This window comes from Sinocyclocheilus rhinocerous, unplaced genomic scaffold (genome assembly GCF_001515625.1).
Source record: "Sinocyclocheilus rhinocerous isolate Xijiao unplaced genomic scaffold, SAMN03320098_v1.1 scaffold463, whole genome shotgun sequence".
Lineage (NCBI taxonomy): Eukaryota > Metazoa > Chordata > Actinopteri > Cypriniformes > Cyprinidae > Sinocyclocheilus > Sinocyclocheilus rhinocerous.
In genome coordinates, this window is record NW_015627535.1 from 550,341 (window position 1) to 562,863 (window position 12,523).

General features: G+C 38.4%; 1 protein-coding gene across 2 annotated transcripts in view; it reads right to left on the reverse strand.

Moving 5' to 3' along the window:
• The window catches only part of LOC107728499 (transcription activator BRG1), a 38,778-nt gene extending 26,737 nt beyond the window's left edge, over positions 1-12,041 (reverse strand). Inside the window, exons 1-15 of one of the 2 annotated variants that reach the window (XM_016538699.1) lie at positions 11,804-12,041; positions 10,476-10,536; positions 8,083-8,541; positions 6,500-6,598; positions 6,111-6,363; positions 5,860-5,986; positions 5,417-5,590; positions 5,114-5,287; positions 4,832-4,999; positions 4,667-4,717; positions 3,848-3,978; positions 3,605-3,659; positions 2,625-2,737; positions 2,347-2,494; positions 2,069-2,232 (exon numbers count right to left, since the gene is read on the reverse strand). In XM_016538699.1, coding sequence (XP_016394185.1) covers positions 2,069-2,232; positions 2,347-2,494; positions 2,625-2,737; positions 3,605-3,659; positions 3,848-3,978; positions 4,667-4,717; positions 4,832-4,999; positions 5,114-5,287; positions 5,417-5,590; positions 5,860-5,986; positions 6,111-6,363; positions 6,500-6,598; positions 8,083-8,541; positions 10,476-10,536; positions 11,804-12,025 — 2,399 coding nt within the window. In that variant the 5' untranslated portion in view covers positions 12,026-12,041. Of the gene's footprint in view, positions 1-2,068; positions 2,233-2,346; positions 2,495-2,624; positions 2,738-3,604; positions 3,660-3,847; positions 3,979-4,666; positions 4,718-4,831; positions 5,000-5,113; positions 5,288-5,416; positions 5,591-5,859; positions 5,987-6,110; positions 6,364-6,499; positions 6,599-8,082; positions 8,542-10,403; positions 10,537-11,803 lie in introns of both variants that reach the window. The other variant, XM_016538690.1, reaches the window with a different exon arrangement.
• Between the last annotated feature and the right edge of the window lie 482 nt (positions 12,042-12,523).

Sequence of the window (12,523 nt, forward strand, 5' to 3'; positions counted from 1 at the left end):
ACTGCAACACCCGCTGACTGCCATTAAACAGCTTGGAAGATCAAAGACTATTTTTAATATAACTCCAATTGGATTCATCTGAAACAAGAAAGTCATATACACCTAGGATGCCTTGAGGGTGAGTAATTAATGGGCTAATTTTCATTTTTGGGTGAACTAACCCTTTAACTTTGAAATTTCTGTACTGCATTAGTTTTTCTCATGGGGATTTAATCATTTTTGACTTTTGAGTTAAGTCTCTTTTTTGGCTCATTTCATCTGTAAAAGAAAACTTGCCTAATAATTCTGCACACCTTAATAAGGAGTTTTCATTTCCAGCCTTCATGGACAATTATAGATCACTTCTAAATGATTAAATACAAAAATAATAAGTGTTATTAAGATTGATGTGGTTTGGAATTGGTAAATTGTGCTTGGAAAAAATGATCAGAATATCAACGTGCCTAATAATTATGCACATGTAAGATGTGCTCCCTTTACACAGAGTGCGCGTCGCGAAATCAAAAGTGAGAGTGAACAGCGAGAGCTCATTTAAATGCGATTTCAATACCCCGCATATTGATAGTGGCTCCCTGACGTGCGAAAATTATATACAATATTAGAATGTTTGCGGGAGCGGGACACACACGTTGCGGGAGTGCGAGGTAATGGTCAGAAATTCAGCGGGAGCGGGCTTAAGAAAACTGTCCCATACAGGGCTCTAAACTGCACATCAACACACACACTAAGTTTTTTTTCCACGCTACCCGGTTCTCCACCCCCAATCATTAGTGCAGTTTCGTTCTGTCTTTGACGGAACATACAGGACAATTTTTGAAATGGGGCCATAAACAAAATATTTCAAATTTAATTCAAGCACTTTCAAGGACCTATGTTTGTTTTCAAGTACTTTCCAGGCCTTGAATCCATATGTCTGAAATTCAAGTACTTTCAAGAAGCGTGGGAACCCTGACACAATCTGCTGAAATAAAAGTTTGATGGTTTAATGTTTGAAACCGAATTATTTCAAATGTAAATAGTATTGTAATTTTACAGTTGTACTATTTTTTATATACTTGATTTTTTTATTTTATAGTATAATAGTAGTGTTACAATACATTGCTTATTTTAATATTTTTATTTAATAATAATCAAAATAATAATTTTTTTTTGTCATATTGAATGGGTCAAAAACATTAAAAATGTGGCCTGTGTAGGAATGGGAGCGGGACACACACGTTGCGGGAGTGCGAGGTAATGGTCAGAAATTCAGCGGGAGCGGGCTTAAGAAAACTGTCCCATACAGGGCTCTAAACTGCACATCAACACACACACTAAGTTTTTTTTCCACGCTACCCGGTTCTCCACCCCCAATCATTAGTGCAGTTTCGTTCTGTCTTTGACGGAACATACAGGACAATTTTTGAAATGGGGCCATAAACAAAATATTTCAAATTTAATTCAAGCACTTTCAAGGACCTATGTTTGTTTTCAAGTACTTTCCAGGCCTTGAATCCATATGTCTGAAATTCAAGTACTTTCAAGAAGCGTGGGAACCCTGACACAATCTGCTGAAATAAAAGTTTGATGGTTTAATGTTTGAAACCGAATTATTTCAAATGTAAATAGTATTGTAATTTTACAGTTGTACTATTTTTTATATACTTGATTTTTTTATTTTATAGTATAATAGTAGTGTTACAATACATTGCTTATTTTAATATTTTTATTTAATAATAATCAAAATAATAATTTTTTTTTGTCATATTGAATGGGTCAAAAACATTAAAAATGTGGCCTGTGTAGGAATTTTTCTGTTTACTTTATGGTTACTGAAATAGGTTTGAATTGGTCTTGTAATGTTTCAGCCCTAAAAGGATGATTCACAAAAAAAAAAAAAATGCAGTTGTAATCACCAACAAAAATCATTGTGGAATGATTAATTCCAAATATAGCTTTTTATGTCATCTAATAAAAATATTGGTATTTTTCATACTGTAATGTATAAAACGCAGAAAGCAAAATACCACAATGTCAGTTTTTCCAGTTTCACGCAGCTCTAGTGTAGAGAATGTGAAAAGTGACTCACGAGAGGGGGACGATGATGAGGAAGGGTCCGTTGAGGCGTTTGTACTCCATGAGGTAGGTGATGAGTGCAATGGTCTGGATGGTTTTTCCCAAACCCATTTCATCAGCCAGAATGCCATTCAAGTTATTGTTATACAGAGACACCAGCCACTCCAGACCTTTGATCTGCAGACGGGACAGACGCAATAACTTCAGCATGCCATTTAACAAATCTGATCAGTTCACTAAAGACTTTGAGGTGTATTTGCAATTTGTTTAGTCTGTAAGGTGCATCTGTACCTGGTACTGTTTGAGCTGTCCATTTATTAACAGACTTGACTGTCTCTCCACCTTCTCTGTGACTGCGTGAGCCACGGCGTAGTACGACTGCAGGCCCCTAACGAACCTGGCATTACCGTATTCATCGTCAACATCCTGCTTAGCATGCCTGTGAAAGACATCATGGATATTATTACAAACACCATAACAACAGAATAGCATTCCAAAAAGAGCATGAAAAACAGGAAACAATCTCATTTGAATGTAGTAAAAAGCACAGCTCTAATTCAGTAACATACTCAATGATGTGACGGGCGTCCACCTCAGACACATCCTCATTGTCTGGATCTGGAAATATCTTCTTCTCCTCTGATGAAGATTGAGAGGTCTGAGGCTGCTCCTCCTCATCATCCTTTACAGAAAAAAAATACAATAGTACATTAATACAATAAAATGCAAAGATATTATTCAATTAATTAAAATATTTATTTTTATCAATACATTAAATCAATGGAAGTTATGAAATGTATAAATGCAGACAACCACATTAAAAAATGTAATTATATAATTCTAAGTAAAATTAAACAAATAGAGGTTATGAAATAAATGTATAAAAGAAAAAACTACCAGACAAGCACAATAATAATAGATTTCTCAAATCTGGTAATTCTAAAAGGTATTTTTGTGATTATAAATAAAAAAATAACCATTGAATTGGAGGTTATGAAATGTATACATGTAAAACTACTAGACAAGCACATTAATATTTTTTTTATTATTGTAATTATATAATTTGTAATTACGCATAAAATTAATTAAACAAATGGAAGTTATGAAATGTATAAACAAAACTACTAGACAATTTTATAATTATATCTAATGTGATTATAATTAATAGAAAGTGGTAAATGTAACATGCATACACTTCATGGTTCATTAAGTATACATTTTACATCTTTATGTGTGTGTAACATCAAATCACAAATGGTTAAAAATGGCTTTCTAATATCAGGCTACTGTATTTGACACAATTATCAGAATCTTAAAATGTGCATAAAGACAAACATTTGTTATCTGTAACAGGTCATGAATGCAGTATATCATGGTAAACTAGCCATTAATCTTATTCTGATGATGGCCTACATTGACATCATGGCCATGAATGCACAAACAAGAGAGTTTTCTCTTCAAGTGCATGTAAAGCCCTTGCAGAAAGCACAGAGTGCTGCTCGAGATGCTGAACAAAAATACAGATATGAGAGCTGAAAAACAGCCATACTTCCTCCTCCTCCGAGCCGCTATCTTCACTATCAGACCGCGGGGCCACCTCGTACCTACAGAAAATGAACAAAATAGCATTCAAACACTTTCTATTGTGCTGCTTTAAATATATGTAAACAATAAATACAGCATATTAAGTGTTTATGATGGGCTACTCCAACCCTTTTCAGTAGTAGATACTCAAGTACTGAGAAATATCATATTTTGAAAGAATGAGATTCTTAAAGTGAGTCTCACTCACCCTGGATTCACCTCCAGCCAGGCATCCAGTTGTCCAGCTTTAGGAGCGTCCATGCCGGTGAGGATCTTCCCACTGTCTACGTGAATCACCTTCACCAGTAAATCACTCATTTGACTGGTCTCATCAAGAGGCTACAGAAGAACACAAAAACATAGCTGTATTAGATTAGTCGCCACTGTGTTTTGGCTAATAAATGCCCTTGATTTTTCAATTATATATTGATGTAAATGTATACATATTTATATACATACTGTATATACAGTGTATATACATACATACTGTATATACAGTGTGTATATATATATATATATATACATACACACACACACTATCTTTTTCAGGCTGATTTATCAATAATCCAGACCATTTTATGAATAGTTTTAAACCAATTCTTTAAAAAGAACTGACTCAAAAGAAAACTCACTCACAAATTGAGCATCATTTTGGGCAAGTTTATCTCTACATATGAGCATTATAAAAGTCTAAAGCAAAGGAGAACTAGAAAATAATAAATTTTATACGATTCCATAATATTTCACGTTGAAGGCCTAAAATTTGATTATGCATACACTGAACAGCGATTCTCAAATACAATTCCACTATGTTCAAGATAATATCTGCAACTGGTTATGGGATATACCCAAAATAGCTGAAATTAAATTAACTTCTACAGATTTTACTCAAAACTCCCTTACCAAAATGAAAAATTATTTTGAATAAACTAAAGCATGAATTGCCACAAGAGATTAATTAGCGCAAATGACCAGCCAAGCTAATTGCAAAAAGCCAAACATAACCAAATATACTTAAAGATCTCACCTCTCCATCTGGACCCAGAGCAGGAGCTCCACTCTCAGCATTCTCTGGCTTCTGTGAGGAGAAAAGCAGACAGAAAGATCTCGCACACTACTGGATAAACAACTGAGAACAACTCGAATTAAATTCCATTACAGAAACTCTTTCTAATCTAGTAAATCTCAGCACCTTCTTTTTCTTCTTCTTCTTCTTGTCTTTGAGGGCCTGGACAGCTTTGTGAGCTCTGACGAGCTCGGTGAGGTTGGCCACATACTCGTCTGTCTGCTGCAGCAAGTAAGCCAGACGTTTGTCCTTCTTCTGATCGATCAGGTTCCTGTAACCCTCTTCATCTTCAGCCTAAAAGAAACACACACAAAAGATGTTTTTTTAGACATTTGTTCAGAATAACAGATCCACCAGTTTAAATTGTATTTATATGTCAGGTAAAAAAAGCACGTCTGTGCATCTCACCATCAGCCTTCTCATTCTCTCCTTCTCAATACGCTCATTCTCCTTCTTCTGCTCTCTCTCCGTGTTGGCGTGGTACGTGGCTATGGCTTTGGTCACCTTCTGGATCTTTGCGGTGATGGAGCGATGATAATCCTTGAAGTCCTTTGCATGCTGCAGGATGCTGTTGAGATACTCCTACAATCGCAAAAACAGAACAGGCGGTTCCGGCACGAACAATCTTTTGTCATTTCTGAATCAGGTTTAGGGGGTGAAGCACACATTCTGCATGATTTCATACAAGCAGCCGCCAGAACGGTCCAGTACCTGGTGTTTCTGACGGCGCTTGCGTTCCTGCTCGATCTTCTGCTGCTTCTCCAGTTTCTCTGTGATACGAGCCTCACGCAGGGACTGTCTCTTGCTGCGCTTGTAGGCCTTGCCATTGAGCGCTGTCTCTAGGGCCGTGTCACGCCGCATGCACACTACAACCTCCTGGCGGAGCTGTGTTAAGATGGACAACATGGGTCAAAAACCACTAAAATGTAGCAGGACTGGGCTGAAGTCAATTACAACCACCTTCCAGAGCATTCTGCATTCTAATTCTTTATTGTATAACTTTTTAATAAACAAATTCGTTTATCATATAAGAAAATGTCTCTTGTGTGGAATTAATTTGAGCTGGGTGACAATGACAACAGAATTGCCATTTGTAAGCTCTGCAAAAAAACGAAAGTCACCTATTCTCCGTAATAAGTAGATGCAAGTCATACCTGTCTCTGAAAGTTCAGGAGCCTAAGTGCCTTGAGCTCAATATTGGCTTTGGTCCTCAAGTCTCCAGCCAGAGAGCCTGGAAGGTTCTCCAGCTCCTGAATACGATGAGAAATACGAGCCTGTAACCTGACAGATTGAAACGACAACATCAAATGTTGGTGAAGCCAGTTAAAAAGGTTGTGTTTCCAGGATTTGAAGAGTGTGTTTACTCTAAAACATCAATATTTGCCATTTCTTTTCCTCATCTCACCTGTACTCTCTCTCCTGGAGGATCTCCACTGGGTCCAGGCCCCGGGGTTTCTGGATGGGTGTGATGCGGTTCTGTTTCTGATGAAGCACCATGGGCGGCTGCGTCGGTTGTCCTGGAGATTGGGTCTGAGGGGGCATGACGGGCGAGGCAGCGGGAGGAACTGAAGGTGGTGCTGGAGACGGGCGTCCCGTGGGCTGAGGAGGTATCAGCTTCTGTGGTGCACTTGCAGGGGCGGCAGCATTCACCATGGGCCCTAGGATTACAAAGACATGGTAAATATGTGACTCTGAGATACGACTGTCTCTTCAGGTTTATAGAATGCAATATGAAGGCTAAATTTTGAATTGATAATTGGTAGTGACTGTGGATAATTTTCACAATTTACTGACCTTCAGGCCAAGATTTAGGTGGTCCATTGGTGGGTTGTCCCTGCAGGCCTAGAGGAACACCAGAAGGTCCTGGAGGTGGCATGTTTGGTCCAACCATTCCTGTAACATATAAAAAGATACTTTTATAAATATAAATTATAATTATATTTTAGGACAGTTTAGGAGATGTTCTACATTTTGAAAGATTGAAGCTAATTTAAAAAGATTAAAATACTATATTAAAATTAGGGGTGACCCTGAATAGTTGAAGATTCGATGCTTCGATAGGAGGAGCCCGATTCGACTACCAATCTCACAGTCGAATATTCGCGGGGTGTTATGATCATGCCAATTTGGCTATATGGGGGTGCTCAAATGTCTGATTTCACATAGAACTACCGGTTTTCTCCAAATAAGTTAATATACAGTCTATTAAAATAATGCTGTAAATAAAAATCTGAAAAGAAAGAAGCTTCAAATAAATATTTTAGCGTGCGTGAATAAATCCAGCCGTCCCTATAGATTTAAGTTTCACTTTCCATAATCCGTGACCAAGCGAGAAGCATCTTGGCGGCAGGGATTTAAAACTTTAACAAGACTCAAAACTGACACAGACAGAGAGTGAAAGACTGGATTTTTTCGAACAGGTAGGGTACAAGTGATTTCAAAACATTTCAGCCGGTGTATATATCTCGTGTATATTTTATCTATCTTGTATAAGATGCATTTGGTTGAGTTGCGCTGCAGTAAAGCGCTTCCTTGTAGTACTACGGCAGGGGTGTCCAAACTACGGCCCGCGGATGAATTTTATGCGGCCCGCAGCTGTCTTAATAGTCTATATTATGTTCATTCAGAGCCGCACAGACACGTTCGTGCATTAGGGGCATTTTATGCAGATAGCCTATAAGTCATAATATTAACGTTATGTTGTAGAAATAACGAAGCGTATTCTATATGAGATAAATGAGTTAAATCCCATTGATTAAAAACCTGCTGCTTCATTCTACTGGTCATCTTCAGCACACGCAGCTCAAAACAGAAATACAGAACATTAATAACTACTGTCATATACATAATGTTATAATGAGAGCACTATTGTAAACAATTTTGTGAATTCTTAGGGTTTCGCTGACGTTTAATTTTAACTATCTTTTAATCAAAACATAAAACATTTACCACGTTTTTATCTGCGAGGCGTCCGTTACTCATTTTCCCTGTGTGTTAACATAATTATGACTGTCGAATGTCTGACTTTACACCTTGGTAATGTATTTTGCCGCACCCCCAAAACATATGATTCGACTATCAGTCGAATATCGGCAAGATTCGAAAATTCCGATTCGACTATGAAAATCCTTAGTCGGGGACACCCCTAATTAAAATATTTGGTTACACTTTACATTTTATGGTGTCCTTGTTACAGTGTCACTGTACATTTAAAGACTGAGTAATACTGATTAAATAATAAATATATGTGCTTAATGTGCAGGAAATTATGAAAATAATGCAATTAAAAAAAACATCCCAAAAACAAACTTTAACTTAATCTAATTTCATATGGTGCTTATTTCAGCATTTTGGAGAGCTTTGAATTTATTACTCACCATGTGGTCTGTTGTAGTTGGGTCCCCCAGGTCCGAGGCCTCCTGGTCCAGGTGGTCCTGCTCCTTGTCCTGAGGCAGGGGGCATATTGGGCATCCCCTGCTGCATGCCTGGCATGGGCCGTTTTCCCTGCACCGCGATCTGTAGGTGGTCAGGTAGAGATTGCCCGCGTGCCAGCATCTTATAGGCCATGATCTGTGCCCGCAGTTGGTGAAGCTGGTTTTGGTTAAAAGGAGTGGGCCCGCCGGCTCCACCAGGTCCACCTGCATTTGGAGGTCCTCCACTGGGTCCTGAACCTGCAACACCACCAGCACCACCACTGCGGTTCTGCTGACCCATGGCCTGTGGGTCACCGCCCTCCATGGCACCAGAACCAGTAGGCATCATGGGGCCAGACGGAGGGCCGTTAGCAGGTACCGGACTGGGGGCATGTTCAGAACCACCCAGAGGAGAGGGGTAGCCTATAAAAAATATGACATAGATTTTTACATTTTCAGAAGAAATTTCAGAAGAAAAAAAAACAACAACCATGCTGCCAAGCACTGAATGTTTTCCAATGCATTGCTAATGTCACTGCTAATGCGTTCTGAATTTGAGGTGCCATTTATGTCTGTGGCACAATGCAGGATGGGTTACACTGCAAAATGTAATACTTAAGGGTTTGATACTTGATCTATGATCAATACATTTAGTGAAGGCAAAGGCTGCAGGAAATCAGAGGGGAAAAAACTGTAGTACATCATGAAGTAAAAAAAAAAAATCTAATCATGAAAGATTTATAGAATACCAAATCCTACAAAAAAGGTCTAATTTTGTGAATGAAAATTCACAAGTTGTTCCAGTTGTTTTACAGAACTGCACAAACAACAAACATTCATTTCTGTTGCTCACATCTCTTTAAACGCATCCTAATTTTGTATTTGTTTCTTTTTCTGTCATGACTTTGCGGTTTTACAACAGCTGTGGGTCTTTCTGTTTCAAAAGTGTAACCCTGTTCACCCAAAATTTCTCTCTGTATGGAAAACAAGCATGTGACCCAGCGGAGGAACAAAGCAATGCACATTGCACATCAAAGGGAAATGTGAGCAAACAGGTTGGATGGCTTTTCTATACCCAGTCTAAACAGTGTAGCAGTGATCATCTGTTCTCTATATAACAGACACAGAGCTCACAAAACATCTGCATATCTTATATTTCACACGTGTGCATGTGTATGATAAAATATAGCTAGAAGGAGAGAAGGACATATATAGAAAGACAGACAGAATGATAGAAAGAATGACAGAAAGAGTGATAGAACAGAGAGAGCACCAGACAAAAAGAACAAGCCAGATAGAAAGAATGATAGACAGAACAACAGAATGACAGACAGATAGAACAACAGACAGATAGACAGAATGACAGAGCGACAGACAGATACAAAGAACAATAAATAGGCAGAACGATAGACAGACAAGCAGAACGGCATAGATAGAAAGAGAGTGCGAGCAACAGACAAATACAAATAAACAGACAGGCAGAATGACAGAACAACAGACAGAAAAAAATACACAAAACGATAGAAAAAGCGATAGTGGCAGAAAGAGCTATAGGCAAGGCAAGACAGAAAGAGCAACAGAGAAACAAAGAAAGACAGAAAGAGCGATAGAGACAGAAAGATAGACAGCTAGAAAGATGAGAGAATGAAAAAAAAAAATCACAGAGAACAAAAACAGTGATAGAGCAACAGACAGATACAAAGAAACACAGATAGGTAGAATGACAGACAGACAGATAGAAAGTACAATAGACAGATAAAATGACAGAAAGAGTGATAGAGCAACAGACAGATACAAAGAAACAGTCAGGTAGAACAATAAACAGACAGAACGACAGACAGACAGAGACAGAACGACAGAGAAAAAGAAGGAGAAATAGAGTGACAGAAAGATACAAAGATACATAGATGGAACGACAGATATAGAACAATAGATAGAAAGAACGACAGACAGAACAACAAAATAAATCCAAAGAAACAGACAGGCAAACGATAGACAAACAGGGGTGCGTTTCCCAAAAACAACTATGGTCGCAAGTTCTGTCATTACCAATAGAGTTTAATGGAACTTACCACCATAGTTAGCTAACTATGCTTTCAGGAAACGCACCCCAGAACGACAGAAGATAGATAGAAAGAAGGATAGAGCCACAGACAGACACAAACAGGTTGAAAGACAGATAGAGTGACAGAAAGAGTGATAGAGAGGAAGAAAAAGTGAGAGCATCAGAAAGAGTGACAGCCAGATAAAAAGAAACATAGGTAGAAGGATAGACAGAAAGATACCCTGAGAGTGTTGGTCCAAAGGACTGGGTGGAGGCCCCATGCCACTGTGCCCACCCTGTCTCATGCCCATACCCTTCATTTGAGCGTAGCGTTGATCTTCAGGAATGACTCTCTCATGCATGCCTTCCATGGGCTTCAAAACAATACAAAATAAAGAATGACTCAATGAAACCATCCAAACAACAGAAACGAAAGACATGCCACAAAACCACAATGAATCCGACACATATTGATAAAACTAGGGCTGGGCAATATAGCTAAAAAAATTATCAAGATAAAATGTTTCATGTCATTCGGTATCGATAATTACTGACATTTTTTTAATAACTTTTCTTAAACAGAGCAGTAGAAAACGGTTTAAATTTAACAACTGTATTTTTAATTTACCCTATTTATTAAGACAAACAACTTATTTTAGTTTTAACAGTCAAACACAAAATAAAATTGAAACAAATATCTCCTCTCTTATATTTTATATGCAGATTAAATAAGCGTTAAGGAAACATTTGGCCTGTCTGTGGAGGCCACAGGAGGGCGCACTGAGCAAAATAATGCACTTTACTAAATTGTTTATTCAAAGCTATCAAATAACAGTTGTCTATATAAAAAGTGCACACCGTCTAACTAATATTTAATTTAATTTCGTAAATTGCATAAACAATTATGAACAAAACAGCATCATGTATTTATGCATAGCTTAATACAAATCGCCAAAGCGCCGATCACAAGATTGCATTTAAAATGCAGTGGAATGGAATAAACCCCCCACAAATTCTCGAGACATGTTTTCTAAAAGTTGAACCTCTTTTAACTTTACATGGCTTTCTATTCATCTCTTGTGCGAGACGCGAGTGCAACAGTCATATAGTTGTGCGTCTCAAGAATGCGCAGAATATGCGTTCTGCATGACTGGCTTGGTTTCAGTTTTAACCAAACCAATATCTTCTCTGCATTGAGCTTCTATACTGCTCTAATATTTTGAATGAAAAACGCAGCAGTGGCGCATCTTGTGGGTTCAACTGGATAGATTAACAAAAACATTAAAAAGCAACAATGACACTTACATCATCACCGCATCTCGCGCGCCACTGATAAGGCTCCCTGATGCACACCTAAAATTCAAATACACCATTTTTGCAATTCCAATTTATTTTAAATTCGACTAACATTTCTTTTTTGATTCAGTCTCCTCATCGCAGGCAGGCACGGCACTCATTTCAGCATGTGTTTGTGTGTTCTATTGGCTGTCTGCTTGTCACTCATAATGTGCCTTTAAATGAAAAAAGTGTGAAACTATCGTGCGATATATCAAATATTTGCTATCGTTATCGATGATGGTGTACCGTCGATAAATATCGATACCGTTTTATCGCCTAGGCCTAGATAAAACCTGGTAGTACCTTGTGCAACTGGTGCATGTTGTCCTGGGGGTAACCTGAGGGGCCCTGTGGAGGTAGTGGATGTCCTGAGGAGGGGGGCCCAGGGCTGGGGCCCATCATTCCATGGGCAGAGCCAGGTGAGGGTCCAGGACTAGGTCCTAACATGGCCCCTGGAGACGGCCCAGGGCCTGGGGAAGGGCCCGGCCGAGGGGTCCCGCCCATAGGTGGGTCAGGAGTGGACATCTCTCAGCAGAGCCGGAAGAAGTGAGAGGCAGAAAAACAGTGTTCTGTATCTGTTTTCAAAAAAAACTGTAAAATAAAATAAAATGAATTTTAATCCAGCAGCCTTGATGAACAAGATATATTATGCTGACATACATGGGAAACATGCTTTAAAAATAAAATACAATTATTAAAATTAAAATTATTTAATTTCAAATAATATAAAAATACACTGCCCGTCCCAAAAAAAAAAAAAAAAAAAAAAAATCTCACACTCTAATATTTCGTTGGACCGCCTTTAGCTTTGATTACGGCACGCATTCGCCGTGGCATTGTTTCGATAAGCTTTTGCAATGTCACAACATTTATTCCTGTCCAGAGTTGCATTAATTTTTCACCAAGATCTTGTATTGATGATGGGAGAGTCGGACCGCTGCGCAAAGTCTTCTCCAGCACATCCCAAAGATTCTCAATGGGGTTAAGGTCTGGACTCTGTGGTGGCCAATCCATGTGTGAAAA